The sequence below is a fragment of the Peromyscus eremicus genome, chromosome 15 (genome assembly GCF_949786415.1).
Source record: "Peromyscus eremicus chromosome 15, PerEre_H2_v1, whole genome shotgun sequence".
NCBI lineage: Eukaryota > Metazoa > Chordata > Mammalia > Rodentia > Cricetidae > Peromyscus > Peromyscus eremicus.
Genome location: NC_081431.1, coordinates 81,445,191 through 81,472,130, shown reverse-complemented (window position 1 = coordinate 81,472,130; position 26,940 = coordinate 81,445,191). Strand labels below are relative to the sequence as shown.

General features: G+C 41.7%; 1 protein-coding gene across 3 annotated transcripts in view; it reads right to left on the bottom strand.

Annotated features, from left to right (window-relative positions):
- LOC131925151 (contactin-associated protein like 5-1-like) overlaps positions 1 to 26,940 on the bottom strand; it is an 898,625-nt gene that overhangs the window by 475,355 nt on the left and 396,330 nt on the right. For all 3 annotated transcript variants that reach the window (XM_059280428.1, XM_059280429.1, XM_059280430.1), the window contains exons 5-6: positions 13,424 to 13,627; positions 3,383 to 3,567 (exon numbers count right to left, since the gene is read on the bottom strand). In XM_059280428.1, the coding sequence (XP_059136411.1) occupies positions 3,383 to 3,567; positions 13,424 to 13,627 (389 nt within the window). The remainder of the gene's footprint in view (positions 1 to 3,382; positions 3,568 to 13,423; positions 13,628 to 26,940) is intronic.

The window sequence follows — 26,940 nt, the reverse complement described above, 5'->3', positions numbered from 1 at the left end:
AGGTATGGCTGGAAGCTTGCTCCTGGATGATTTTAGATCCTGTCAACTTCACCGTTAACAAAAGTTGACAGTCATCCACACATTTGATTCACCCACCTACAAGCCAAGCTACATGTAACCCTGAGAGAGAGAGAGAGAGAGAGAGAGAGAGAGAGAGAGAGAGAGAGAGAGAGAGAGAGAGAGGACAGTAGAGGGTATGAGAATTGCCTGTAGGATTTAAGAGCATAAATAGCTGATCCCTCTCCCAGAATTTCTGACTTAGTATGTCTGGATAAAGCCTAAATGGGTTCTATTTAATATATTTTTAGGAGTTGCTGATTGGTCTGGCCCCTTAAACAAATAGTGAGAGTTGTTAGCTACCCTGCAAATAGTTGTTCAATATTCTTTTTTTCACCAAAATTTAAATTCTTTATAAAGGCCTATATATTCTCCATCAGCTAGTCTTTAACTTACTCTTTTTATTTAGAAAAAGTTATATGTATTTGTAGGGGTGGGATATAGGCCTATGAGTACAAATATCCCAAGAGGAAGGTGTCAGATCCCCTGGATCAGGAGACATGGGAAGTTGTATTTCACCTCATATGTACGTTGGGAACTAAACGCAAGTCCTCTGCAAGAGCATTATGTGCTCTTAATCACTGAGCCTTTTCTTTAGTCTCTGGCTTTATTTAAAACCTTGCTATCCTTAGTGAGGGACACACACACACACACACACACACACACACACACAAACACCAAGTACTTACAAGTGCAACTGCGTGTGTGTGTCAAATTCATAATCTTACTCTAAAGAATACATTGCATACAATTTAATAATGATAAACAATGTATTTACCTTTGCTATATTCTAACATAGTGAGCTGATTCTCAAAGGAGGCTTTTGATCCTTTAAGATACATTTTTCTTAATCTTCGTCTGTAATCAAAATCTCTGTCATATTTCCTTCCTCCCTCCCTCCCTCTCTCTCTCCCTCCCTCCCTCCCTCCCTCCCTCTCTCCCTCCCTCCCTCCCTCTATCCCTCCCTCCCTCCCTTCCTTCCTTCCTTTCTTCCTTCCTTCCTTCTTTCCTTCCTTCTTTCCTTCTTTTATGAGCCTTCAAGAATGCACAAAAATCAGTCTTGTCTGTCTGGTAGGACAGGCCTGTATGTCACATTTTCAGTAGCCTGAAGCAGGTAATTTAATGAAATCTCTTCTTGAACTTTAAAAAAAATGGGGGCTGTGAATTCAGCTTTGTTGGTAAAAGTTCCAGCATTAGCACCACATGGAGGAGATTGTAGGGGTGCAGATCTATGATCCCATTTCTCAGGAAGTAAAGGCAGAGGGATTAATAGTTTGAGAAAGTTCAAGGCCAGTCTGGGGCACATGAGATCCTCTCTTAAAATAATATAATGTTTTTGATTGAATTTAATTTAAAAACTAAAAAAAAAAAAAAAAAAAGGACTGTAGATATAGCTTACTGGTAACGTGGCTTCCTAACATGTGACTACCTCTACTTTCAATCCCAAGTAACACACATACACACACACACACACACACACACACACACACACACACACACACACTCCAAATTTAATCTTCAAAGATTAAGCCATAGAAAAATGGCCTTTCAATAAGACATAAGGTTTGTTGACTCCCAGTCCAGGTCATCTATAAAACAATGAATCAAACTTCAACTTGCAATGTTTGTCAACATCTTTGGTATAGACCTTCCCCAGAAAGAGCAGTTACAAATGTTCTGGTGTACAAGTAGATAAATGAGTGGTAATTACAAAGCAAATTAATTAGAAATTAACAAATTTATTTCCTCAAAGATATTTCATTTAATTTAATCCCCAACTCATTGAATCAAGTTTATGCAGTCTATGTTTCAATTGTGCACAGTGTCTGCCAGGCAGCCTTCAAAATTCCTGAAAAATCTGACTTTGGCCCTTTTGGACTTAACTGACTTCTACACAGCATTGCTATTGTTCTAAACTCTGCCACTGTGTTGTTTGACGTTCCTGCTTTGGTACCTGCTGAACACATCTTACCTTCCAATCCAGCTAACTGGATCCTTCAGTAAAGACCCAACGGGGTCTCCTGCTGACAGACCTGTGCTTCTCTCTGTGAGCAAAAAGCCCCCATCCTCCCACTCCGACCCTGAGGACCCCATCCTTCTCTCCGCTGTCCCCTAGTCACTGCACTCTGTGGTACTTGGACTGCCAGACTAGAAGATCTGCGGCCTTCTTTAACTTGATGCATCCCACCGACCTCTTCCATCAGGGCTCTGGATTCCTTTGCTGGTACCACAAAAATGGGAAAAACAGTTCCAGCCTATTAGTTAAAAGTTCACGTGAGTATGAAAGTAAAAGGCCAGGGACCCTCTGAGAACATGGGTTTTAAGACTCCTGGTAATTTTTTTTTTTTAAATTAGACTTCTACTATGTGGTTCTGGGAAACTGAACTCAAGTCATTAGGTTTGGCAGCAGATCCCTTTACTGGCTGACCCACCTTTGGAATTCACACCTGAGATTTTGTTAACGTTTTCTGTATCTTTTAATACTCCAACTAATTAAAGTTTTTGTTAAATAATTAGTGGTTATATATAGCCAAGAGACAGTAACACTGACAGGCTACAAGTACCTATATGCCCACAAGCATACACACACATACACACACACACACACACACACACACACACACACACAAGTATATACACACTTAAAGACACATTTTGATGGTTAGCACTAAAGATCCACTTGATAAAACTAAGAATCACCTGGGAAGAGAGTCAACTGAGTCTTTTGTAGACTGGCCTGCAGCATGTCTGGAGGAGATTGTCTTGGTTGTTAATTGAGGTGGGGTTACCCACTCTGAATGTAGCCTACACCATCACATGTGTGGGCCCTGAACTGTGTAGTAGAGAAGAAAGCTACTTGAGAATCAGAAGGCTAGAAAACTGAATTTATTCTCTTTGCTCTTGGCTGTAGCTACAATGTGACTGCTTGAGTTCTTGCCTTGACTTCTCTGAAATGAGGGATGATAATCAGGAATCATAAACTACATAAACCTCTTGTTGCCAGATTTTTTTTTTATTTTACACAGCAACAGAAATTATACTAGAATACACACACACACACACACACACACACACACACACAGAGGCACACATGCCTATCCACATGCATGCGTATGTACATACAGAAAGTAAGAAAGTATTGATTTTACTTCACACAGTTGATACCTCATCAGCAACACAGAGCTTGGCAAAGGCAATTCCAGACCCTTACTGTGTGGCTCTTCCTTGGTGACTCCACACTTGTAGTCTATCCCAGACCGTGGGCCTTAAAAGCTCTATTTACAGAGAACCCATTCCTGGGCACCTGCAGGGAGAACTGACTCACCTCATAGTCGATATCCAGGACATCGGTCTCCCCCTTGGTCCGGAAGTGTTGCGTGTTCGTGTCCACAGTGAAGTTCGCCTGCTTGCCCACGCGCTCCAGGAGAACCGAATGCCAGTGCTGGTCATCCAGCAGACTACCCAGCACGGCAGAGGGCGCGATGCTGCTGAGTCGGGCTTTGCTGTCATCTGCAGAGGGAGCAAGGCAGGATGGATTCTTAGGCAGCTTTGAATCCTGCCCATCAACAGCACTGAGAACCAGGTACCTGAGGCTTCTTCAAACAAACCCAGTGTGAACTGTTCCTCGGCAGTGCACACCACCGGGCCTTCTGCAGGGGTCACACTTTGCCCTTAGATTCCAGAACCCAATTCTATATCAAATGATAAACACCTCCACTCCCCTCCCCCCAAAAACGTAATGTTTCTGGGACACCAGCAATTGCTTGGTTACAGGAATACTTATCTACTTATCGTATTGGCCACAGGAATAAAATTTAAAAGAGAAGTTTCCACGTTTAGAAAAAACATAACTAAATTTATAGACACATTATTTTTAGTATTATGAATGAAGAAAGTAGATTTTGAAACCGCTGGGAGGAAGCCAGTGATCATACAGAGTATGTCTGTGCACACAGGAGCAGAGAAAGACATAACCATTCCAGGGGCAACTGTTGAGTGCCTACTGTTTGAACTGACTCCTTCCACCAAAAGGGTTCTGGCTGCCACCACCACACAGAATTTATCTCAACTTTAACGGGAAGCTATCATTACTGACACATAATTTTTTAATTCTTCATAAACTTCAAGTATGTGTGTGTGTGCATGCATGCCCAAGTGCTCATGCATGCTTTCATGTGTACAGAGTTGGTTCTCCTTTCCATCATGTGTGTCTTGTACTATAATTCTGGACATTAAGTTTGGCAGCAAGCACCTTTATACACTGAGACATCATTTGGGCCCTTGAAACAAAATTTTATTTTGAGAGAATAGTTTCTGTCCCTACCCTCTCAGAATACGATAGCTAAGTATATCTCTTCGCTTTCTTGCACAGTGCCATCCTTGGCCCCACCTGTACTCATCTGTGCACAGGTGACATTCAGGGGTCAGGGGCAGCTAATCTCCCTGTGGGCTGCTCACACCTACCTCTGGTATGGCCTAATGGTGCTGTTTGTCTCACTGAGTAATGATGTCTGGCTTCCTGCTAAAGTTGGAGTGGGGATGCCCCACTTAGCATACTTGAAAAGCAGGGCTGGTGAATTAATTAATGTCTGATTCTGTTTTGTTGATTTACTATTTATTTATTCCATAAGCCTTGAATTCTCACCACTGTCAGATTATGCTAATGCCTTAATAAATACCTCCTTCTCTTCTTCCTGCCCTTCCTCCAAAAGACATTGTGATCGAGCAGTACTAGTCATGGTCATATAGAAAGAAGATGTGGAGGGAGGTGAAGCTCTCTCTTCTGAGACATCCAGCGTTGGTGTATTACAGCCATAGTAGTTAGGATGGATGAGTACATAAACACAGACCAAAGGGGAAGTACACAGGAAGAGGGAGTATCCACCCAGCTTGAAGGAACTGGTGCCCAGGCTGAGGGGTGGCAGAGACAATGGAAAGGTCCCTCAGCAGAGGAGAACTAGCTGAAAGAGCTGGCTGAACCCTCCAGGACCCTGTGTATGAGGCTGCTGCACTCAGATTAACACTGAAAGAAGTTCAGATGAGCAGCAATGTATGATCTGACATTCGCTGCCAGTTCAGCTCCTTTAAAAGTTATGCCAGCTTAACCTCCTGCTATAATTATGAGTGTCTGATATTATTATATTCCTGAGTAATTTTAACACATATTTCTTTGTTTAAGTGTGTGTGTGTGTGTGTGTGTGTGTGTGTGTGTGTGTGTGTGTGTGTTCATGCCACAATGCACCTTTGGAGGTCAAAGTCAGCCTTCAGTGCCAGCCTTCACCTTTCATCTTGGTGTAGCCAGGGTCTCTTGTTTGCCCCTGACTACCCCTGACTAAGCAGCCCATGGGATTCCAGAGAGTGTCTTATCCTTGTCTCCCACCCGCAGTAAGAACTAGGGTTACAGAGAGTCTGTCTTTATGCCAATACTGGGGATGCAAACTCAGATTCTCACACTAAGGTGGCAAACGCTTTACACATTGCACTACCTCCCTCAGCCAATTCATGTCAATTCCTCTTGGCATGGGTAGAGATAAAAAGAATCTCTTCATTTTTATTTCCTTTTTGTGAGCCATGTTCTCTGACCTTTACCCATTTGTTTTTCCAACAATTTGCATTTAGTCCATTTTCTGTAACATACATTTTGAGGGTACCTTTCTGTTCTCTGACTTTTTTGTATGTTACTTTTTCTGTTTTATTTTAACACTGAAAATATTTTTCTGTTGAAAATTTATTATTTGAGGACTGGGGAGATGGCTCAGCAGTCTAAGCACTTGTTTTGCAAGCTCGGGGCTCAGAATTCAGATCACCCACGCTAGTGAATGCCTGGCGCGTATGCTGGCCCAGTGTAATTACAGCCCTGGAGGTGGAGACTGAGGATTCTGGTGCAAACTGACTCACAAGACTACCCATTTTACTGAGCTCTGCGTTTGACTGAGAGACCCTCCCTCGATGAGTAAGGAGGAAGAACAGTCCAGCATGATGCCCATCACCTGTGGGCCTCCACATGCAGGAACACACAGGTGCACCTGCACCCACATGTATGTGTTCCCACACACATGCAAGAGTAAAACCCCAGATTTACACATCTCTACCATGCTCACATATGAAAAATAGAAAAGAAAAAAAAAGAAGTACAATCGTTTCTCTTCTCTTTAAGAGTCCATCCCTGCTTTGAGATCACAGAGAAAATCTCCAAGCGTGTTTCACCATTCACTCACTGTAAACTTAGAAACCCGGTTCCTGCATTCTGTGGAAGGAAGGTGGTTGGTGCTATCTGAACCCCACATGTGCGCTGTCTCAGATGAACTTCTTAAGCAAACTTGGTCACCGAGGCTCAGACACAGCAAGCTGTGCTGTGAAGCTGAAGTCGGGACGTTAGACAGGGATCTTTAAGTCTTGGCCCTTTAACCTAGTCATCTACATTCCTGAAGTGTATTCTATGGCAATAAGTTAATATGTGGCTGAAAAAATACTAATGATTTAAAAATTGGAGATAACGTTCAGTAGTTTGGGGAGAGATTAAACATACATGTAAAATCAACAAAAGGTTATTAGAGAGCTGTAGAAGTAGCATTTAGGAAGTTCTCATTGCATTTTTAAATATTTATGAGTGAAAATTACAGTGGTAGATAAAACTGACAACTAACAAATAAATTATCCAACCACTTAAAATTCCTAATTTATGATATATAGAAGTAAAATAGAAATGTGTAAATGCATAAATAAATAAAACTATACAAAACACTATAAACTCATTAAGTACAAAAATTTGCCACATCAAAAAGATTTTTTTCTTCTGTGTTTTACAGTTAGAATAACTATTTTAGTATCTAGAAAGAACGCTATTAAAATATATTATTAATCCTGTGTGAATTACTGAATGCCACCTGAATTACAAGGAATTTCACGTGAATGTTTCTTTGGTGGCTGCAGGATAAATTCAGAGTCTTGAACATGTTGACCAGGTTCTTAATACTATCTACCACTGAGTTATGCCCATACTCACAGGTTCAGTTTTTATTACATGTGTTTACTGATTTATGGGGATAGTATGAGTATGAGCATGCAATGATTGTGCATGTGTAGACCAGAGAAAAAGTTGATGCCCATACTCACAGGTTCAGTTTTTATTACATGTGTTTACTGATTTATGGGGATAGTGTGAGTATGAGCATGCAATGATTGTGCATGTGTAGACCAGAGAAAAAGTTGTGGGAGCTGATTTTCTCCTACCACCTCCTGGGTCCAGGGTTTGAATTCAGGTTGTCAGCCTCGTCATCAAGCATCATCACTCACTGAGCCATCTCACCAGCACACAAGTCTGTTTCTTAACTGGTTCCAAAAGAAGATGATAGGAATGAATTCCATCCATTCCTTCTTTGGTTATTTTTTCACTAAAACTCAGATATCCTACATTAAGGCAAATAAAATTTATCTGATAAAATAAATGCAGAAAAAAAATTTGTTATTTGAGGATTCATAGCTTGGAATTGTATTGATGAATAAAGAACAATCATTTAATGAAACCTCCCTAGAAATCTAGACTGTTGTTATGGAAACTGTAGAAAACACAATTCTCAGTGCACTATCATAGTCTTTATCTCAGGACACCTGTTTCCAGTTTTATCTCAGTTGCATTTGATGTTCAATTATCCCATTGTAACAGATTTTTAATTTATTAAGACAAGATAAAAATCCTCATGAACAGCTGAGAAAAATACAAATGAAATAATGAGGAAGAAGTTGGCTATTGGGCCAGAAACATAAAGAATTATTTTTCTAATTAAATAGAACTTTTTTTTCTATTTAGTTTCAAGATGATGTAAGTACTACCTAAGTCTTATTGGAACAAACATGGGGAATGAGTGTTTGTACTTTTAAAAGATTCAATACTTTTAGAATCTTTAAATTTTTATATGCATGAATATTTTGCTCACATGTGTGTTTGTGTACCATGTACATGCCTATAGAGGTTAGAGGAGGCCACTGAGTTCCTTGGAACTGAAATCATGGATCAAGGATTGGGAACTGCTATATGGGTCCTGGATACTGAACCCAGGTAGTCTGTAAGAGCAAATGTGCTTTTACCTGTCCAGTCATCTCTCCAGCAGCCCCTTAAAGATTTATTTTTTTAGCATTTGTATGTGAGCGTGTGTGTTTCTGTATCCATGAGTATATATGTGCAGTTGAGTGCAGGTACCCATGGAGGCCACAACAGCAACCTCAATCTTCTGGAGCCAGAGTTACAGGCAGTGTGTGTGTGTGTGTGTGTGTGTGTGTGTGTGTGTGTGTGTGAATATATAGGTGCAGTTGGGTTAAGGTGCCCATGGAGACTATTGTAGCACCCCCAGTCTTCTGAACCCAGAGTTATAGGCACTTGTGAGCCTCTCCATGTGGCTACTGGGAACTGCATGTCCATCCTCGGCTCTCTTAACCACTGAGTCATCTCTCCAGTCCCAATGTTTACATTATTTAGCTTCATCTTTATTTTTGTTCCTTCCCGTTATCCTCAGAAGGATAGCACGGGATAGCTGGGCAGAGAGTTCCAGGAATCTACCTCTTTCTGCCTCCCCAGTCCTGGTGACACAAGTTTGGGCTACCATACCCAGTCTTTTTGGATCCTGGAGGTCACACTCAGCTCCTCATTCTTGAGCAGCAAGCACTTTACCAAAGACCCATCTCTCCAACCTTGTCAAATTTCTTATAAAGGTAATACTATTTATATCGTTTTGGTATATTTAAAGATTTATTTTAGTGTGTGTGTGTGTGTGTGTGTGTGTGTGTGTGTGTGTACCTATGAAGGCTAGAAAAGGGCATTGGATCTCCTGGAGATAGAGTTATAGGCAGCCCTAAGCTGCCTGACATGGATCCTAGGAACCAAACTTCAGTCCTCTGCAAGAGTAGGAAGTATTCTTAACCACTGGGATATCTCTCCAAACTCCCCCATACATTGTTTTAAAAAAGAGAAGTTAGTTTCAAAGAAGGTGTGTGACTTACACAAGGACACAGAGAACTAGTTACCACTTAGCTCTACCTGATCCCAAGCTCTACCTGATCTCTGCATTCTTCCTGCTGGCAAAAGGATGACATTCCCATTCTTCCCCATCTGTGTTCTAACCACTGCATTCAGTTCTACTAGGCTGTTGTTTGTGAGCAGTGTTGCAGAGCAGGAATGGCGGGCTTCAGAGAACAACTGCATGAATTGAAGAGCAGAGAGCTGTGCTGAAGGAAAATGGTGAAGTACAGCGGCAGAAGGACATTATGTAGAATGCCAAGGCATAACTCCAAAGGTTAGCCAGGACCAGGAAAGCATGACTCCGTTGCAGTTTTTTATTATAGTCAGGACTCACAAGTGCTCTCCTAAGGATGCAAGTGAGAACACTAAAACAAGGGAAGTGATTCCAGCTGGCTTGATCCCACCCCCACACCAGCTGCCCTCTCAAAAAGACAGGCCAAATCTCTGGGTATCACTAAAGCAACGAAGTACAAATCTTTGTCTTAGGACATCCAGTGTGGGTTGCTCCATCCTTGATTTTTACTAGTGTCCAACTCCAGTGACTTTGCCACCATACAAAGGTGTTCTCATAGTGAGTTTATGTGACATGGTTTAGACAGTGCATGGGTGCTATGTTTTAATTAATTACAAAGCTTGGAGACAAGTAGAAATATTTTTAAACCAGGGACTGACAAATACAACCTTTAGACCAATAGTGGTAATCCCATTGCTTAGTTGCTGGTAGGTGATAATTAATATTTACTGACAATTTTACAGGATCTAGAATCACCTAGTAGACAAACCTCTGGGCATGTCTGTGAGGAAGTTTCTAGACTGGGTGGAGGTAGGAAGACCCATCTTAAATGTGGGCAGCAACTTATCATGGGCTTGACACCAGGAGAGAATAGGGAGGAGAAAGTTTGCTGAGCACTGCATTCATCTCTTTCTGCTTTCTGACTGCAGATGCAAAGGGACCAGTGGCCATAAGCTCCCTTTGATATGTCTAACCCACCATGATGGACTGAGACCTTGAGTTATGAGATGAAATAAATCCTTCCTTCCCTCAGTTGTTTTTGTTGGGTATTTGGCACAGCAACTGGTAATCGATACATAGTTCAACATATGCTTATTTCATAAGTTGCAGAATTTATGAAGTCAGCCTGGGATGCATGAGACTTTGTCTCCCAATAAAATAAAAAAAAAAATACTGTATAGGACTGTCATGTGACATAAACAAAATATACATATGCACATATATATTTAAGTGCCTAGATTTAGACTCTCAAAAAGTGGAAAATTGGAAAGAAATGCCTTTCATAAGACTTGATGATTATTCTCTAAATATGTGTTAGTTGACTTAATTAAATGCCTGAAATTCAAAGGAGCTATAAAATGAATGGTCATTGGTCTCTTCAGAGTTTGAGAAACTCACCATTGTCTTGATAAATTGTCATGCAGTCCATGGCTTTAGCTTCTGAACCCTGCACCTAGCCCCCAAAGGACACCCAACTATGCTAGTTTTCTATGATAAGATTCTCACTGTTCTACTTGCGCATGTGCTGGAATCACCCAACATTCCGCTTCAGTTCAAAGACATTAAACTCTTGTAAGGATGAGTAACCTGCATGCTCTGTTGATGTCCTGTTCAGTACTTAACAACAGATCCCCAGTCACACAACTCTTCGGCTCTTTGATTGTCCACCTGCCTGCATGGTTCTTACCTTTGTATTTCTACAGAGGGCAGATTGCCATGTGCAATTGAAATGAAACCCTTGAATGCTGGGATGGGAGCCACTCTACCCCCATGGACTGAAGAGTGAAATCTCATGCCTAGTTAGTAATTCTTTAAAAAAAAGTCTGTGCTCTACCCTTGGAAAGTAGGACAATGGCAACTACCTAGTGAAATTTCACCACAGAACTAATTCTGCCTTCAAAGGACACAGCACTGATAACTAGATAATACAAACTGCTGCTTGAACAACAGTGTGCTATGTATGTCTCCAGTTTACCCTTTCCCTTTCTTTCTTTCTTTCTTTCTTTCTTTCTTTCTTTTCTTTCTTTCTTTCTCTCTGTGTGTGCCAGAGGTCAATCTCTAGTGTTCTTCAATTACTCTCCACCTTATTGTTTTGGAGTTTTTGTCTATTTGTTTGAAGCAAGTTCTCTCACTGTCTTAGAACACACCAAGCAGGCTATGCAGATGTCTAGTGATCCCAGGGGACCTATGTGTCTCTGCTTCCCAAGTACTAGGAATACAAGCATGCACTACCACATCTGTTTTTTTATGTGGGTTATGGGAATTGAACTCAGGTTCTTATGCTTGCATAACAAGAAAGTTAGCAACAGAGTGATCGCTCCAGCCCACATTTATTATTTCATCTTCTGTGTTAGGCATCAATTATATGAAATAATCTTGGAAATCTATAGATTCTTCCTACTTCTTTTCCTTATATTCACCAAGAGGATGTTTGGCGTTGTCACTGAAGAAGGACCAGAGTTAAGACCTACATTGTTTGCTGTTGGGAGTGAGGCTGCCCAATGGAGAGTCTCATGTTCTCTTCCTGATGACTAAATACAGCTTGCTCTGATGTCACCTGTGTACCTTGAGCTTGTTCTCAGTATTTATATCTATATTTATCCTTCTTGCCTACTTGACAGTAAATATAAATAACAACGTACTTCCTCTCCCTTATGTGAATAAATATTAAGTGAGAAACAGGAAGGGATTCTCAGACAAAGCAGCCTGGTTGAGGCCCAGAAGAATGGCTCAGCAGGTTAATGGCAAATGCCATAGAGCCTGATGACTTGAGTTCGATTCCAGAGATCCACTTGGAAAACAGGGAGACCCAACTCCTTCTAGTTGTTCCCTGACTTTTATACTGTGCCATGGCACACTATATAACCACATACAAATAAATGGATGTCATTAATTTAAAAAGCCACTTTCTTCTCCCTCCAGCATCTGTCTTTCTGTTTGGATTGTCTAGAGGAGGGCTCCTTTGGTTTTCTTCCATGCTCTGAAGAACTCAGCACCTACCTCCTGTGGCTTGCCTCACCTTCCTTTCTTCCATAAGAAGGCATAAAAGAATCCCTCCTTTCTGTTCTGGGGTGAGAAGTTGGGTACCATGAATGTAGACCTACTGGTAGTGTGGGAAGCCCAGGGAGTAGCTCACCCACAGAGGTAGGCAGCATCCTGCCACAGGGAGGCAAAGGTACTCTTCACTAAATCACCTGCCATCCAGGTCCCAGGCTCACTCTTCCAGGCAAGGCCATCTTAACAAAGGAAAGCCTAGTGACTTAGTTTTTCCATTCATACATTTTACCTCCAACTAAGAAGAACAAAATGATTACATGTTTCTCCTGGCAGTTTTTTTTAAATGTGCCTAATCAGCTCAAATATGAGAAGCTCATTATAATAAGTACATGTTTAAATTTTTTTAAGTTACTTAAAAGTTTGGCGCACGCCTTTAATCCCAGCACTCGGGAGGCAGAGGCAGGCGGATCTCTGTGAGTTCAAGGCCAGCCTGGGCTACCAAGTGAGTTCCAGGAAAGGCGCAAAGCTACACAGAGAAACCCTGTCTCGAAAAACCAAAAAAAAAAAAAAAAAAAAGTTTGAGTTCTGGAAAAATTCATGTTAAGTATGCACATTAACAGATATTTAAAACTTACACTGTAGCTTCCCTTATATAGAAATATTGTCTTTTATCACAGAATGATACCTCTGGCAAAAAATAATGAAAATAAGTGCTGTTCTACCTGCATGAAGATGAAATATCTGAAAATAAGTACTGTTCTAAACCGTAAAGACAAAGGAAATAGATCACTTAGATAGTGCTCCAGTAACTCCATTTGCTCAAAGATGCTCCCATGCATGGTATAGTGTCCTTGTGCAAAAATCAGTGAATATGAACTCCTGCAGACCTGAATTTGAATCCCTAGCACCCATATCCTAAAATGATATTATTAATAATAATGATAATAATAACAAAGTAAAATGTGTCTATGACTGTAAGTACTTAGCCCAATGATTGAAATAGGTTGATCTTAAAGAGCTTGCTGGCCACCTAGCCTAATCCCAAACACAAGCTTTTGTGTTGATAAGAGATCTTGTCTCAAGGCAATAAGTCAGAGAGAAAGAGGGGATATCTGGTGTCTTGCTCTCTCCTTCACATATGTGTGCATATATATGCAAACCTATACATTCATGTACACGCAACACACACATACACACACACCAGAATCAGTGAGCTACAAGTTCAGTGAGAGACTGCTACACAAAATCAAGGGGGGGGGGGTCGGGTGATAGTGGAAGACATCTGAGCTTCACCTCTAGCCTCAACAGTCATGAGTACATATGCACAAGTCTGACCCTACCCAGGTTCAGGTACAGGGCTAGCCTGCCCTTCTGGAGCTCCAGGGTAATATGGTCTCCACGTTGTCCTTCTCCATGGAACAGAACCCCATCTCCTTGCATACTCTTGAACTTCAGGGAAATCACGTCTTTGAGGGTGCTCATCATCTTCTGATTGAACCTGTACAAAAGCGAGCTCCTGCCGTCAAAGTCAGCAACATCTGATTCTGGAAGAAGAGAGAAGAGAGAAGAAAGAAATATCAATGTATTTCCTCATGTTATTCTTGCTTTACATCTTTGGTGCTGCTCAGTTCACAGGAATGTTCCTGAAATCTTGAAGATCTCTTATAGGGAGGGACATGGAGTAGAACCAACCTAAGTAGAATACAAGGAATTCATTTGTAGAGAGTGGACACACACCACACTGAAGTAGAAACTCCCATCAGTGATCATTGAACAAAAGAAGAGATGATCAGCAACAGGTCCTGGAAGGGAGCTGACACATAACTCCCTCCAATGGGATGTATGAAGTAAGAGAGCCTCAAGGCCATGGTTGGGCCTACAGACAGAAGGGATAGCATTCAACAGAAATAATATAATACATGGAGTCTAGATATGATTGGGGCCTTAGAGGAAATGAGAGGTTTGCTTTAAAGCCCTGGGTGCTTCATTAATATAAGAATAAGAAGGGGATATAGTGAGAGAAATATATGCTGCTATGCATAGGATGCTGCCAAAGGCCAGAGGAGCCTCCACAGAAAGCAGCATTTAGAGCTCTCATGAAGGTATCTGTCTGAGGAGTCTTGGACCCAACCTTGGAACAAATGGAAGGTCAAATATTTTATAACTTCTAGGGGTAGCAGACACACTGCTTCTTAAATTCTCTGCCCCAGCAAGAGCGGCAGGGAGCTGTGGCCTGAGTCAGGTCATGTGATCTGGGATAAAGGTGCAGGCTCACGTTCTAACAGCGATGTGCCAGCCTGTGTTTGAGGAGACAGGATGACAGTGCCACAGGCACCGACATCAGGCTTTTGGACCAGTGCCTGGTCTGTAACTTCTCCTGATTTACCCTTCTTGCTAATTTGAGTCTGACATTTAGAGCCATTTGATCTCTTCATCCTAAGCTCCAAGCTGGAGTTGAAAAAGAGTCACCCTTTATTACGACAACTCTGGTTGAATAATTCAGTCTTTTCCAGAGCCCTGTGCTGAGAATTCCAAACATTCTTTGGGATCTAGTTAAGAAAAGTAGCCAGTGTATGGAGGCTGAAAATTTGAACATAGGAGTATTGTGGTATATATGCCTCGTTCTGGGCTGATAATGTACTATGTTTCATGCAAGAACATTCAATCACTATTATTATGTTTTGGCATTTATTCTTATCTGAGATAGTTCTTTAGTTGGGACATAAACTTAAGTAAATGTACATGATAACATGAAATCTCTCAATATGTACATGCATTGTCTAATGTCAACTCAGAATAAGCATATCTAGTTTCTGAAACATAGGCCACTTTGTTGATTAGTATGGCCTGTTTCCTCTGTACACAACATATTCACCCCATTATGATCTCAGAGTAGACATTAGCTCAGCCTCATAGCCATGGCAAATGATGCAATATAGAGGTAGCTGGGCCGATGATAATGTGAATGGGGCTACTGACACTGCCTAATGACAGGAAGGAGGGGAGGGCACAGGACCCTCACCTGGAAGTGAAGCCATTATTCCTTTCTGCCCTCCCCAGCTGGCAGTGACCTTGTGAGACTCTAGTATGTAGGGAGTGGAAGAGTAGGGAAGGAGACTGTGTGGCTTCCATGAGGTTGTCATTCACATGAAGGTGAAGAGGCTGCTGTCCTCTCCTGAAGCTCCTTTAATTAATCCCTCACCAATGCTCTGTAAGTAACCATAGTCTATTTATTTGTTTGTCACATTGGGCTTCTGTGGGATCCTTACTTTGTTCTGTCTTCTATGTACTATCTGGAGTGAATTGACATTTGTTTACATCTTCCCAGGGAAAGCTAACATAAGAATTATAAATTATAATTGTGAATCTATCTGGCACACTATCATCGAATATAGAATACCAGACCCTTATTTTATCCAACTTCAAATTAGTATCCTTTCATCCCAATCCCTTTGTGCCAATACCAGCCTTTAAATCTCAGTTCTTTACTCTCAACTTTCTTGAGATCAACTTGAACAAATTCCATGCATGATATCATGTAGTATTTGGCATTATATGCCAGCCTCATTTCATTTAGCACATTGTCCCCCAGTTCTGTTAGTATGAAAACCAGAAAGAGAAAGTCAAGAAATCATGATCTAAACAATTAATGAAGATGTATATAAACAAACTGATAAGGGTCTGTCAAAATATCCAGTGGAGAAATACTTGGGGGTGTGTGCGTGTGTGTGTGTGTGTGTGTGTGTGTGTGTGTGTGTGTGTGTGTGTGTGTACACATTCATATACATGTATAGGTGTGCAGATGCATTTGGATATGCATGTTGATGTCTTGTGTTGACACTGCATGTCTTCATTAATCACATTCTACCTCATTTTTGTTGTTGTTATTATTGATAAAGAGGCTCATAGAGCCCAAGCTGCTCTTGAATTCACAACATTGCCAAGAAAGACATTGAACTTCTCATCCTCAGCCTCCATTTCCTGACTGCTAGTTATAAGAGAGTACCATGTACTTGGTTTTACACAGTGCTAGGATCAGCTCCAGATCTTCTAAATGGTAAACACTCTCTCTACTAACTGAACTGCCTCCCCAACTCCCATCTTTCACTGAACCTGGTTCTCAGCAGTTCAGCAGACTGTGTGGCCAGTAAGCACCAGGGACGCTCTTGCCTCCATCTCAAAGCTGAGATTACTGAAGCATGCCACTGAGCTAAGCTTTTTGTACGTATGCAGAATTCACGACACCATGCTTGTGTGGCAAGGACTTTATCATTGGGCAACCTCCACAACTCCTTGGAGAATTATTGTAGGTTACTTTCACATCCTTTCACTATGTTTATTACAAAAAAAATTGTACTGTAAAATGTTATTACTTCTATAATACAAAAAATGTAAGACTACTTAATTACAGCTTGGAATGGATTCATCATATACCATCTTAGCAGGGTGAACAAGAGGTGAAGGGCTGTGTGGACAGGATAGAATTATTCTTATTTAAAATCCAGAAGCCACAAAAACTCAATTTTCCAGGATTTACTAAGCAATTAAAATTCTCAGATTGAGTATTCATAATGATAAAATTTTTTCCTGTTAAAGGATATAGAATTATCCTTAATAAATGAAATTTTGAGAGAAAAATCATGATTTTCTGTAATTACCTTGAAAGTAAAATGCTATAATTTATTATTTACATATACAGTTTTATAAAGGTCCCTGGTGACTCCATTTTGTAAAACAAAACTGACAAGACTCGGGGAGTTTTTCCTAATCTCCTGTGCTCTTCAGAACCTTCTATTAGATGCCAGCACTACATCTGTGCATACTGTGCCCACTGGACTTGTAGCTGAACCGGTGGAGCTCTTGACACTGTTACCCTCTCTTGCACAATGAACATCATAGCTACACAGAGCATGAGTGCAATAGCTTTTCAGCTTGATCACCTTTGCTATTTTGTCTCCTTAAGACTTAACTTCGTCCATAAGACATATACAGTAGAAACACGTAAAACATGTCCTTTAGCAAAAGACACTTCAGGGCTGGGAAGATGAGTGAACGAGTAAAATGTTTGCTGTGCATAAATGAGGACCTGACTGAGTTCAGATCCCCACCATCCCTTTAAATCAGCCAGAAGTACCTGAAATCCCAGAACTATGGAGACGGAGACAGAGACAGGTAGATCCCTGGGGCTCACTGGCTAGCAAGTCTAGCCAAATAGACAAGCTCCAGGTTCAATGAGAGACCCGTTCTTAACAATGAGGTATGCATGGGGCTGGAGAAAAGGCTCAGTGTTTAGGAGTGCCCATTGTTCCTTCAATTCCCAGCACTCACATGAGGTGGTTAATGGTTGAGTATGACTCCAGATCCTGGTCACCCAATGCCTTCTGGACTCTGCAGGCACCTGCACATACATGTGTACATATGCCCCCCCAACATATACTCATAGTTAAAAGTAAAATAAAAATATTAAATAAATGACTGTTTAGAAACTGAGGAAGGAACTTGACATCCACCTCCACACATATGCACACCTATGTGAGCATGTGTGTGCACACACAAGCATGAACAAAGTGTTGAAAGAGTCCAGGCAAATTAAAAGAGAAGACTTGGAGGAGGCAGTTATGATCATAATACATTGGAGACATGCTTGAAATTATCAGAAAGTAACCAAGGAAATAAATAAATAGATAATCCAATAATTAATTATGCTAACACAAGTCACCTGATAACACATTAAAAATCAATACCATCTTACCAGGCATATTATTTATTTTAAATCAGGATGAAATTAATTATCAATTATGATTGGGTTAAGTAGAAGGATCTTGAGTTCATGAACTGATACTCAGTTAGGTAGCCCTATTCCTATACCAAATGGTGCTGTTTTATTCTGGTGTCATGGTTTACTGCCCAGTGTGTGCCAGGTTGAGCTCAAGCTTCCTACTGAGCCTTGTTGCCACTTTCTCCAGGTCTGTTGAAATGTACCACCTGTGCAGGTATGTGTATTATGGATTCCTTCTCTCTTCTGATTGCTGTAATCCTGCCAATGTGGCAGCAATTGAAACTTTACTGCACCCATCAGTTCTTAGAAAGGTGAATGCTGGGTGAATATATACATAGGGAGACTGACCAGTCTCAAAAGGGAAAGCAAGGCCCAGATGTACAAAGGAAGCATCAGTATGCTGGTCCTGAATAGTACACTTGAGAAGACATGAACCCAGTGTCACAGGGAGGAATGAGCGGACAAAGAGCACATGAAGCTCAGTGATCAGACCAGGCTGTGGATGGCAAGAACTCTGTTTCCAGCATGCTTACTTACTACAGGCCATGGTCACACCTAATCAGTAACTGCAAATCAACATTGTATTCACAGGTGCATCTGTGTTGGTATTGTGTTCCCCAAAATATTGTGTACCCTAATAAACTTATCTGGGGTCAGAGACAGAACAGCCACTAGATACAAAGGCTAGAAAATGGTGGCACTCACACCTTTAATCCTAGCACTCCGGAGGTAGAAATCCCTCTGGATCTCTGTGAGTTCAAGGCCACATTGGAAACGGCCAGGCATGGTGACACATGCCTTTAATCCCAGAAAGCAAGCCTTTAATCCCAGGGAGTGGTGGTAGAAAGCAGAAAGGTATATAAGGCGTGAGGACCAGAAACTAGAAGCATTTGGCTGGTTAAGCTTTCAGGCTTCTAGCAGCACAGTTCAGCTGAGACCCATTCCAATATGAGGACACAGAGGCTTCCAGTTTGAGGAAACAAGATCAGTGAGAAGTTGGCTAGGTGAGGTTAGCTGTGGCTTGTTCTGTCTCTCTGATCTTCCAGTGTTCACCCAAATACTTGGCTCCGGGTTTGATTTTACTAATAAGACTCTCTAAGATTCATGCTACATGCATCAGTCCCACCTGCATGAGAAAATCCAGTGTTTAAACTCTACGTTCCCACATCATGGAGAACATCGCTACACTAGTGTGTCATGCCCAACACTGTGTTAAACCTCTCCCACATCATCCTGTTAAAGGCACAGGTCTGAGTTCAGAGGGCGCCTGATTTCAAGCTTTTGTGTCCCAGGACAAAGGATTACACCAGGGACACATGGTTAAAAATTGAAACAGTTTGTTAAGAAAGGGAAAGCACTCCTGAGGGTGAGAGCTGGCTAGTGAGCAGAGGGAAAAGCATGTGTTCAAAAGCCCTGGGCCAGGAGCCACATGACACTTTCTAGGATAATTATACAGCACCTTTGTAGCATGCACTTTTCTCGAGCATACTCTCCCTGTAAGACAGCCAGGTGAGGAAGGGACTCCAGTCCTCCTGTGCCCGCTGGCTTCTTTCCTTTGTTAATCTTGATGCTGCGTGTACCATGCCTGTTCTCTTTCCACAATCCTACACTGGAAACCCGGGAATAGACAGTCTCGGTAGAGTCTGACCCTGGTCAGGCCATGCTCTGTGTGTGTAGTGGGGAAACAATGATGGACGAGTGTGGTTTTGCTTTATGGAAGCCACTGGAGAATTCTGGAAGAGGGCTGACTGAGTGCTTGAGTGGATCAACACATACAAACCATAGACTTTATTTCTCTGCAGATTTATGCACAGTGATGCACTTGTTTAAAAAGTAAATGTTTAACACACACAATTTTGCTATTATTTTTTACATTTTCCACTTCTCACTTCATTTCATGCTCTCACATTGGAGTATCATTGGCCACTAGAACTTTTTGAATTCCTCAATCAAGCTCTACATTCTAGAACTTTCCTTTCTCCAATTACTTCATGGTCTCCCCCTCATTACTACCTGTCCCAGCTGTAACAATCCACATTCTCCTTCCTGAAGTTACTGGATAGCCTAGAGGGCCGATTGATGAGATGAAATGACACAGAAATCATGGGAGCCCACAGAGGCTTCCTACTGAGAACTGACTACAGAGAATCTGAGCTTGCTTTACCCAGCAGGGCTGCATAGGAGATGATTTGGCCATGGGAGTGTTTACCAGGTATTTGGAAGGGTCTACACTTGGCTGTACATTGTGATTTGATTTTACAATGGGGAGGTCTTTTGCCCTTCCCCTTGGCATTGTTATAAAAAGCCCTTTTAAATAAATGAAGTGACTTTTGGGTATTGACCCAGGCCCTCTCAAGGCTATCCTGTGTTTCTGTCCTTCTCCTCATCTAGGTCTCTCGTTTTCTCTGGTATTTTCTTTTTTCTTTTTTTTTTTTTTTTTTTTTTTGGTTTTTCGAGACAGGGTTTCTCTGTGTAGCTTTGCGCCTTTCCTGGAACTCACTTGGTAGCCCAGGCTGGCCTCGAACTCACAGAGATCCGCCTGGCTCTGCCTCCCGAGTGCTGGGATTAAAGGCGGGCGCCACCACCGCCCGGCGTTTTTCTCTGGTATTTTCTTATCCCACTCTCCTCCACCTAAGAACCCTTCTAAAGGTGGGAGCAGGTTGAAGCTGCTTTTTCCACAGGCTCCCACAAGAAACTCATTAGCTCTAAGGAAACAGATCTGCATGCAGTTCCTAACACCTGAAGCAGTGGTTCTACACCTGTGGGTTGCAGATCAGATATACTGTATATCACATATTTACATTATAATTCATAACAGTTGCAAAATTACAATTATGATGTAGCAATGAAATAATGTTATGGTTTGGGGTTACCATAATTAAGGAACTGTATTAAAGCCTCACAGCATGAGGAAGGTTGAGAACCCCTGACCTAAAGAAATCTGAGCATTTGGTGGAGGAGAAACAAATGTGTATAAATGCTTCATTCTGGTTCTGCAGCTTATTACCTGGGGGCTCCAGGAAGAGCTCTCGACTTTCACAAATTATGCTTCTATTGATTATTTCATGAGATCTATGGAAGTTTAGCCTACAACGTCACTATGACAATTACAGAATTAGACACCTACATATGAAAATACATTCAATATCATCTCATATTATTATTAATCCAGAGGATATTTCCAGTGGAAAAGATTGTGTGAGAGAGGTGAAGATGGTATAAAGACTGGTGTGAATAAATTTTGAGGCAGTTCGGAGTGGGGAAGCCTTCATAACTTTTCAAAATTCTGAGTATTCAGCTGTAGTTGGGACATCTGTGTAATCCTGTTTGCCAACCCTCATGGCTAAGGAGACATTGCTGTACAGGGAGTGGAAAGAGTGAAGGAGCTGAAGAGTGTATGAACTGGACTCTCAAAATCATTCTGTCTTAAAGACATAAGAAGTGAGATACTGTTTTTCATCCTGGAAAAAGTCTCAGACTGAAGAAGTAAAAACTCTTAAGTCTCAGGAAGTTCCTGAAACTTATAAGATTCATAAAGTTCTCTTCGTGGTTATATAAACAATAACAGCTGCTGAGGAGAGATTTTCTGATCTATCCAGCTGCCTACCAGTTGTGCAGGGCACTCCAGGGATGCAGCTTTGGAGATTTGTCACCTGTGCTGTTTCTGGGGATGCAAAGACAAAACTGTGATGAGTCATCTTCACTCTTACAATTAATTCCTCACTCATGCTCCATAAGTAATTCCAACAAATGCATGGGTTTTTCAAACTGGGCTATGGTACAATCTGTTTTTTGGACTATTTTCAGTGCCCTGTCTGGTATGAATACATAGTTGCATCTCCCTAGGAAAAGTCATACAACAAATAGTAACACAAGACAATACTTGTGAATCATGGTGATATGATTATTTGCTGACTTGCCACATTAACTGCCCTGCCCTTAGATGCTAGGTGTCCATTTACACTGAAAAGGCTGCTTCTGTATAGACAGTGGTTCTCAACTTGTCATGATCCCTTTGGCAACTCTCTGTCTCCAAAAATATTTGCATTATGTTTCATAACAGCAGCAAAATTACAGTTATAAAGTCGCAAAGAAATAATGTTATGGTTAGGGGTCACCACAGCATGAGGAACTATATTAGACGGTCACAGCATTAGGAAGATTGAAATCTCTGCTCTAGAGGCTTGTTTGCCACTTGACCTGTAGTGCCTGTAGTGTCTCTATATTTGCTGACTCTCACAGCAATGAGATGCTCCCTTCATTGAGCACAGATTCAAACTGGTAGGATGGCGCAAGCTTTTCTCCTACCACCACCACCATTTATCAACAGAAACATTTTGCTCATCCAAGAGAACTCAGCCAAACACCCTGGACATTTGCAATATTAATTAAGTTGCGCATGGATTGCTACAGTCTTTTCACAGATGGAGAAGCAGAAGTTCGAGAAAAGTTGTGAAGAAGGATTAAGTGCACCCCCTGAGTACTTAATCCCTTCTCCAGACACCAGGAAGATGTTTAACATTCCCAACGCCACTTGGATAAACAGATTTAAAGTAGTAATAATGGCTCGTAATTTTTACTGTTGCTGTTAAACAACAAGAGATACAACATACATTAGATTTTCATCACTGGATGTTATTATACCTCTGTTCTGATTGCCTTGTTTGGACTTTAATTTGCAGATAGGGTCCAGTTATTCACATTAAAATCTTTACTTGTATACATATCGTGGCAGATTCTCTTTAAAATAAGATAACGAAAAAAATACATATAACATGCCAAAGATGCATCCAGTTTACAAATGAGCTCTTATTTTTAACAGTTTTTGTTGTGTATGGTTTGCAAATTGTATCTGCATTTGCCTGTGTGCATGTGTGTATGCATGTGTGTGTGTGTGTGTGAGTGTGTGTGTGTGTGTTTGTGTGTACATACAGGTTCGCATGTGCTGTGCTGTTATGAGCATGTGGAGGTCAGAAAACAGCTTTCAGGAGTCAGTTCTCTCCTTCCACCTTTTATGTGAGGCAGGGTCTTTTTTATTGTTTCTACATCCAAGATGTGCACACCAAGCTGTCTGGCTCATGAGCTTGCACGTAGTTTTCTCTGTTGTCAGTTTTGCCACAGGATTACTGGCATCACAGATGTATGTTCCCACATTTGGCTTTTTACATGGGTTCAAACTCACATCATCAGGCTTTCATAGCAACACTTTTACCTACCAAAGCATCTCCCCAGCACCAAAGTTACTGCCTATCAAGGACACCAAGATAATAATTGACAGAACTAAATATGCCTTCACATTCTTTCACAAGTCTGCAATGGCTTATGGAGATGTTGTGCCCTAGATTAAACAAACTATCCCTGGGGAGTTAAAAATTGTAGTTATTAGCATGTATTTTACATCACTTAATGGGCTTTATAGGCCTGTGTGATCTAGATTTTGTTCCTTTGAAATGAGAACGTAAACACTCAGACGATCATGCACCTGCTCACAAGCATACACAAGGTAATGAGTTGTTTGACACGGAAGACCAGTTTTGCCTCATTAAATAATGGGGGTGTTTTAAGGATTGCTTGAGATATAAAGAATTTTGTGCAGATTGAAGAAAACGTACACTACAAAACTGAAAGTGAGCCAAAGAATAAGGGGATATTAGCCATTAAGTATATGATAACCAAGCTACAATGCATAGACCCAGAGAAGCTAGGTAGAGAAGAAGGCTCAAGGGGGGATGCATGGATCTCCCAGGAATGGGGAAATAGAATAGATTTTGCATGTGGACTGGGAGCAGGTGGGGACAGGAGTGGGAGGGATCAGGTAAGGAGGGGAGATGGGATGGAGGGAGAGAATTCTGGGAGAGTCATATGGAATTAGGGGACATTTGTGGAGCTGAGTGGAAATCTAGTGCAGTAGACATTTCCTGGAAACTATGAGGGTGATCTTAGTGAGGACTCCAAGTAATGGGGGATATGGAGTCTCCACTGGCCATCTGTTACAGCTGGCCAAGATTCTCAGTGGTAGGACTTGGGTGCGTTCAGTTGAGTTGTTGGCCAAGGAAGTCCCAAGTAGATCCCTGAACAACACAGGCTGCTGCTAGGACAGAGGGTTGCTCTCTGCAAATGGACAGCAAGGCTCCATTGTTGAGGACAATATTCACATACTTCATTGAACAAGGAGATTTTGAGCTGGTGCCTATATGGAGCTGTCATTCCTATGTTCTAGTCTCTTTGGTACAGGAAGATCCTCAACTGGCTACCTAAAGAAAAACATGGACACCAAACCAGCAATAAAACTGTTGACCTACAATCTGTCCTGCCTGGAAGATGTACTGGGGCAATTATGTTACAGAACTTGTGGAAGTAGCCAACTGATGTCTAATTTGACTTGAGGCCCCCTGCAGGATGTCCATGTTCTACACTGCTTTGATATCCAGGAACTGGAGACTAGATAGCCCAGAGACCTAGGGTAGAGCCAAACATGACTGACCTAAAAGAAAGATTAATGAAATGATTCCTAATGATGTTCTATTATACATAGCTCAGTGCCTTGTCCAGTCATCATCAGAGAGCTTCTTCTGGCAGCAGATGGGAGAGGTTGCAGCTACCCATAGCCAGATATTATGTGGAGGGTCTAAATTGGAGGCCTTCATCAGGTCCCTCCCCTCAGAGCTCAGGGTGGAAAGACTGTAGGAGTCAGAGGGGATGGAGGACACCAGTAGAACATGGTGTACTGACTCAACTAAGCATGGCTTATATGGGCTCATGAGGACTGAAACAGCAAGCAGGGGGCATGCATGGGTCTGCACCACGTCCTCTGCATAGATGATGTGGCTGTTGGCTTGGTGTTTTAGGGTGACTTTTAACTGTGGGACCTGGTGTATCTTTGATTGGCATGCCTGCTCTCTGGAATCTTTTCCTCCTGTTGAGTTGCCTTTTTCAGTCTCAGTATGAGGGCTTTTGCTTTGTCTTATTGTGCTTTGTTTTGTCCTGTTTGGTTGTTGTCTCTTGGAGACCTGATCTTTTATGAAGGGAGACAGAGGGGAGTGGATTTGGGGAGAAGGGAGGGGGAGGGGGCAGATCTGGAGGGAGGGGAAACTATGCTCAGGATGTATTGTTTGAAAGAAGAATCTATTTTTAACAGAAAAGAAAAGAGGACAAATTAAAGGAAAGAGGATGGCAGGCAAGATGGTCCAGCCAGTAAAATGCTTTCTCTGTAATCGTGAAAGTCGTGTATAATCCCTTCAACACACAGAAATTAGGGGAGGCAGACTAAACAAAGCTGTTCTCTGACCTCCACATGTACATCACAGTATGTGCACATTCCAAAATATAATCACACATGCATGTGTGTACACACACACACACACACACACACACACACACACAATTTTTAAGAAAGTTAAATAGGATATTTAGGGTGGATTTTGTGGTTCCATGGCTATAGGCGTGGGTTGGGGTCTGGAGAGTTAGTACCCACAGTAATATCCATGTTTTCATGACCTGGAACAAAGAAATGGACTGGAGACAGATAGAGTGCTAGAAGCAGATACAGGTTATGAAGGGAGCACTTTGTAGATTGGGAGTTGGCTAGGAAGCTAAGAAAGACAGAGGTTTGATGGCAACTGATCATGAGAATTGTGACACTGTGTGTTATTTACAAAAGACTGGTTTCTCCTGAATTCATGTACCACACAGGATCCACCCCTTGTATAGAACATTTGCTGGTGGAGGTGTGGAATGTTCTAGTCACCCATATGTCAATCTTGATACCTTCCCTCAGTTCTACTCTCCTGATGCCTACTAGGTCCCTACTAGGTCTCTTTCTTCTAGCTCACTTGTATGCTCTTATTGATCTCAGACATTCTTGATTTATACTTGATGTTTTGTTTTGGTTTTGTATTTCTTTTTGTTTCTTTCATGTGTTTGTGTGCATGCCTGTGCGTGTGTATGTGTGTGCATGTGTGCGTGTGCATGGGTATATAGATATTGGAAGGTCACATATGCATGTGCAAGTATGTGCCCAGGAAGGCCAGAGGTTGATGTCCATCTGGCATCTTCCCTCGTTGCTCCCATCTTATTTATTGAGGCAGTCCCTAACTTGAACCCAGAGCTCAGTGATAGCTAGTCTAGCTTGTCAGCTTGTTCCAGGGATTCCTATATCTCTACTTCCCAAATGCTGGGATTAAAAGTGGAATTCTGCACCTTCCTGGTATCTTTGTTGGTATCTGGGGTCTGAAATGAGGTTCAAACTAGTATACCCCATGCTTTAACATGGAACAATCTTTCCAGCCCCATGGCTTGTACTTCTATGAAGCCCTTTCTGTGAAGTGTGCATTCTGGATGTGTAGCATGAGTGGGTAGTGACAACCTTGACAAAGCTCTAAGCTGGATAACACAAACACAACTCTCTACCCAGGAGAAGCAGAACTTCTCCCAGTGCTGGGAAGACCAGAGTAGGAGAGCCCTACCCTCTCCAAGCTAAGGCAGAGTATCAGGGGTAGGTATATCAGACCAGGAGAAAGGCTTCTGAGGATCAAGGGTATTGCCAGTAGAGGAGTGCCAGTAAGAGAGAACACACAGGGTCAGATGTTGGGTCTGTAAGGATCAGCTGGGTCTAGCTCCTTCCTCACAGAACAGCAGTGTTTTAAGACAGGATCACAGGTCAAAAGTACAAGATCTAGGATCTCATTGCAGAAAGTCTACACATGTGTAAGAACAAAATCTGTTTGCTCATTTTCAAAATAAATACACCTTGAGGCACCTCATGTCCAGGTACAGATGGCCAGCAAACACTGGGAACCTCTAAGCTAGCAACCCTCAGCCAAACTCTACTAGCCTAACTAACCAAACTAAAGGTTTAAAGTAGAAAATTACAAACAGCTGAGCTTGCCTAGCAGCCTGCTTACATAACAAGGTCACCTGCCTGATAAGCTCTAAAATAAATTGGTTGTAAAACATAGACGTGTATAGTGGTTGTAGAGAAAAAGATGAACACAAATGACAGAGGGAAAAGACGACCTAGATAACATGTAAGATTGTGCACTCCGGATTACTCATTACAATAGGAAAGGAAGGAAGGGA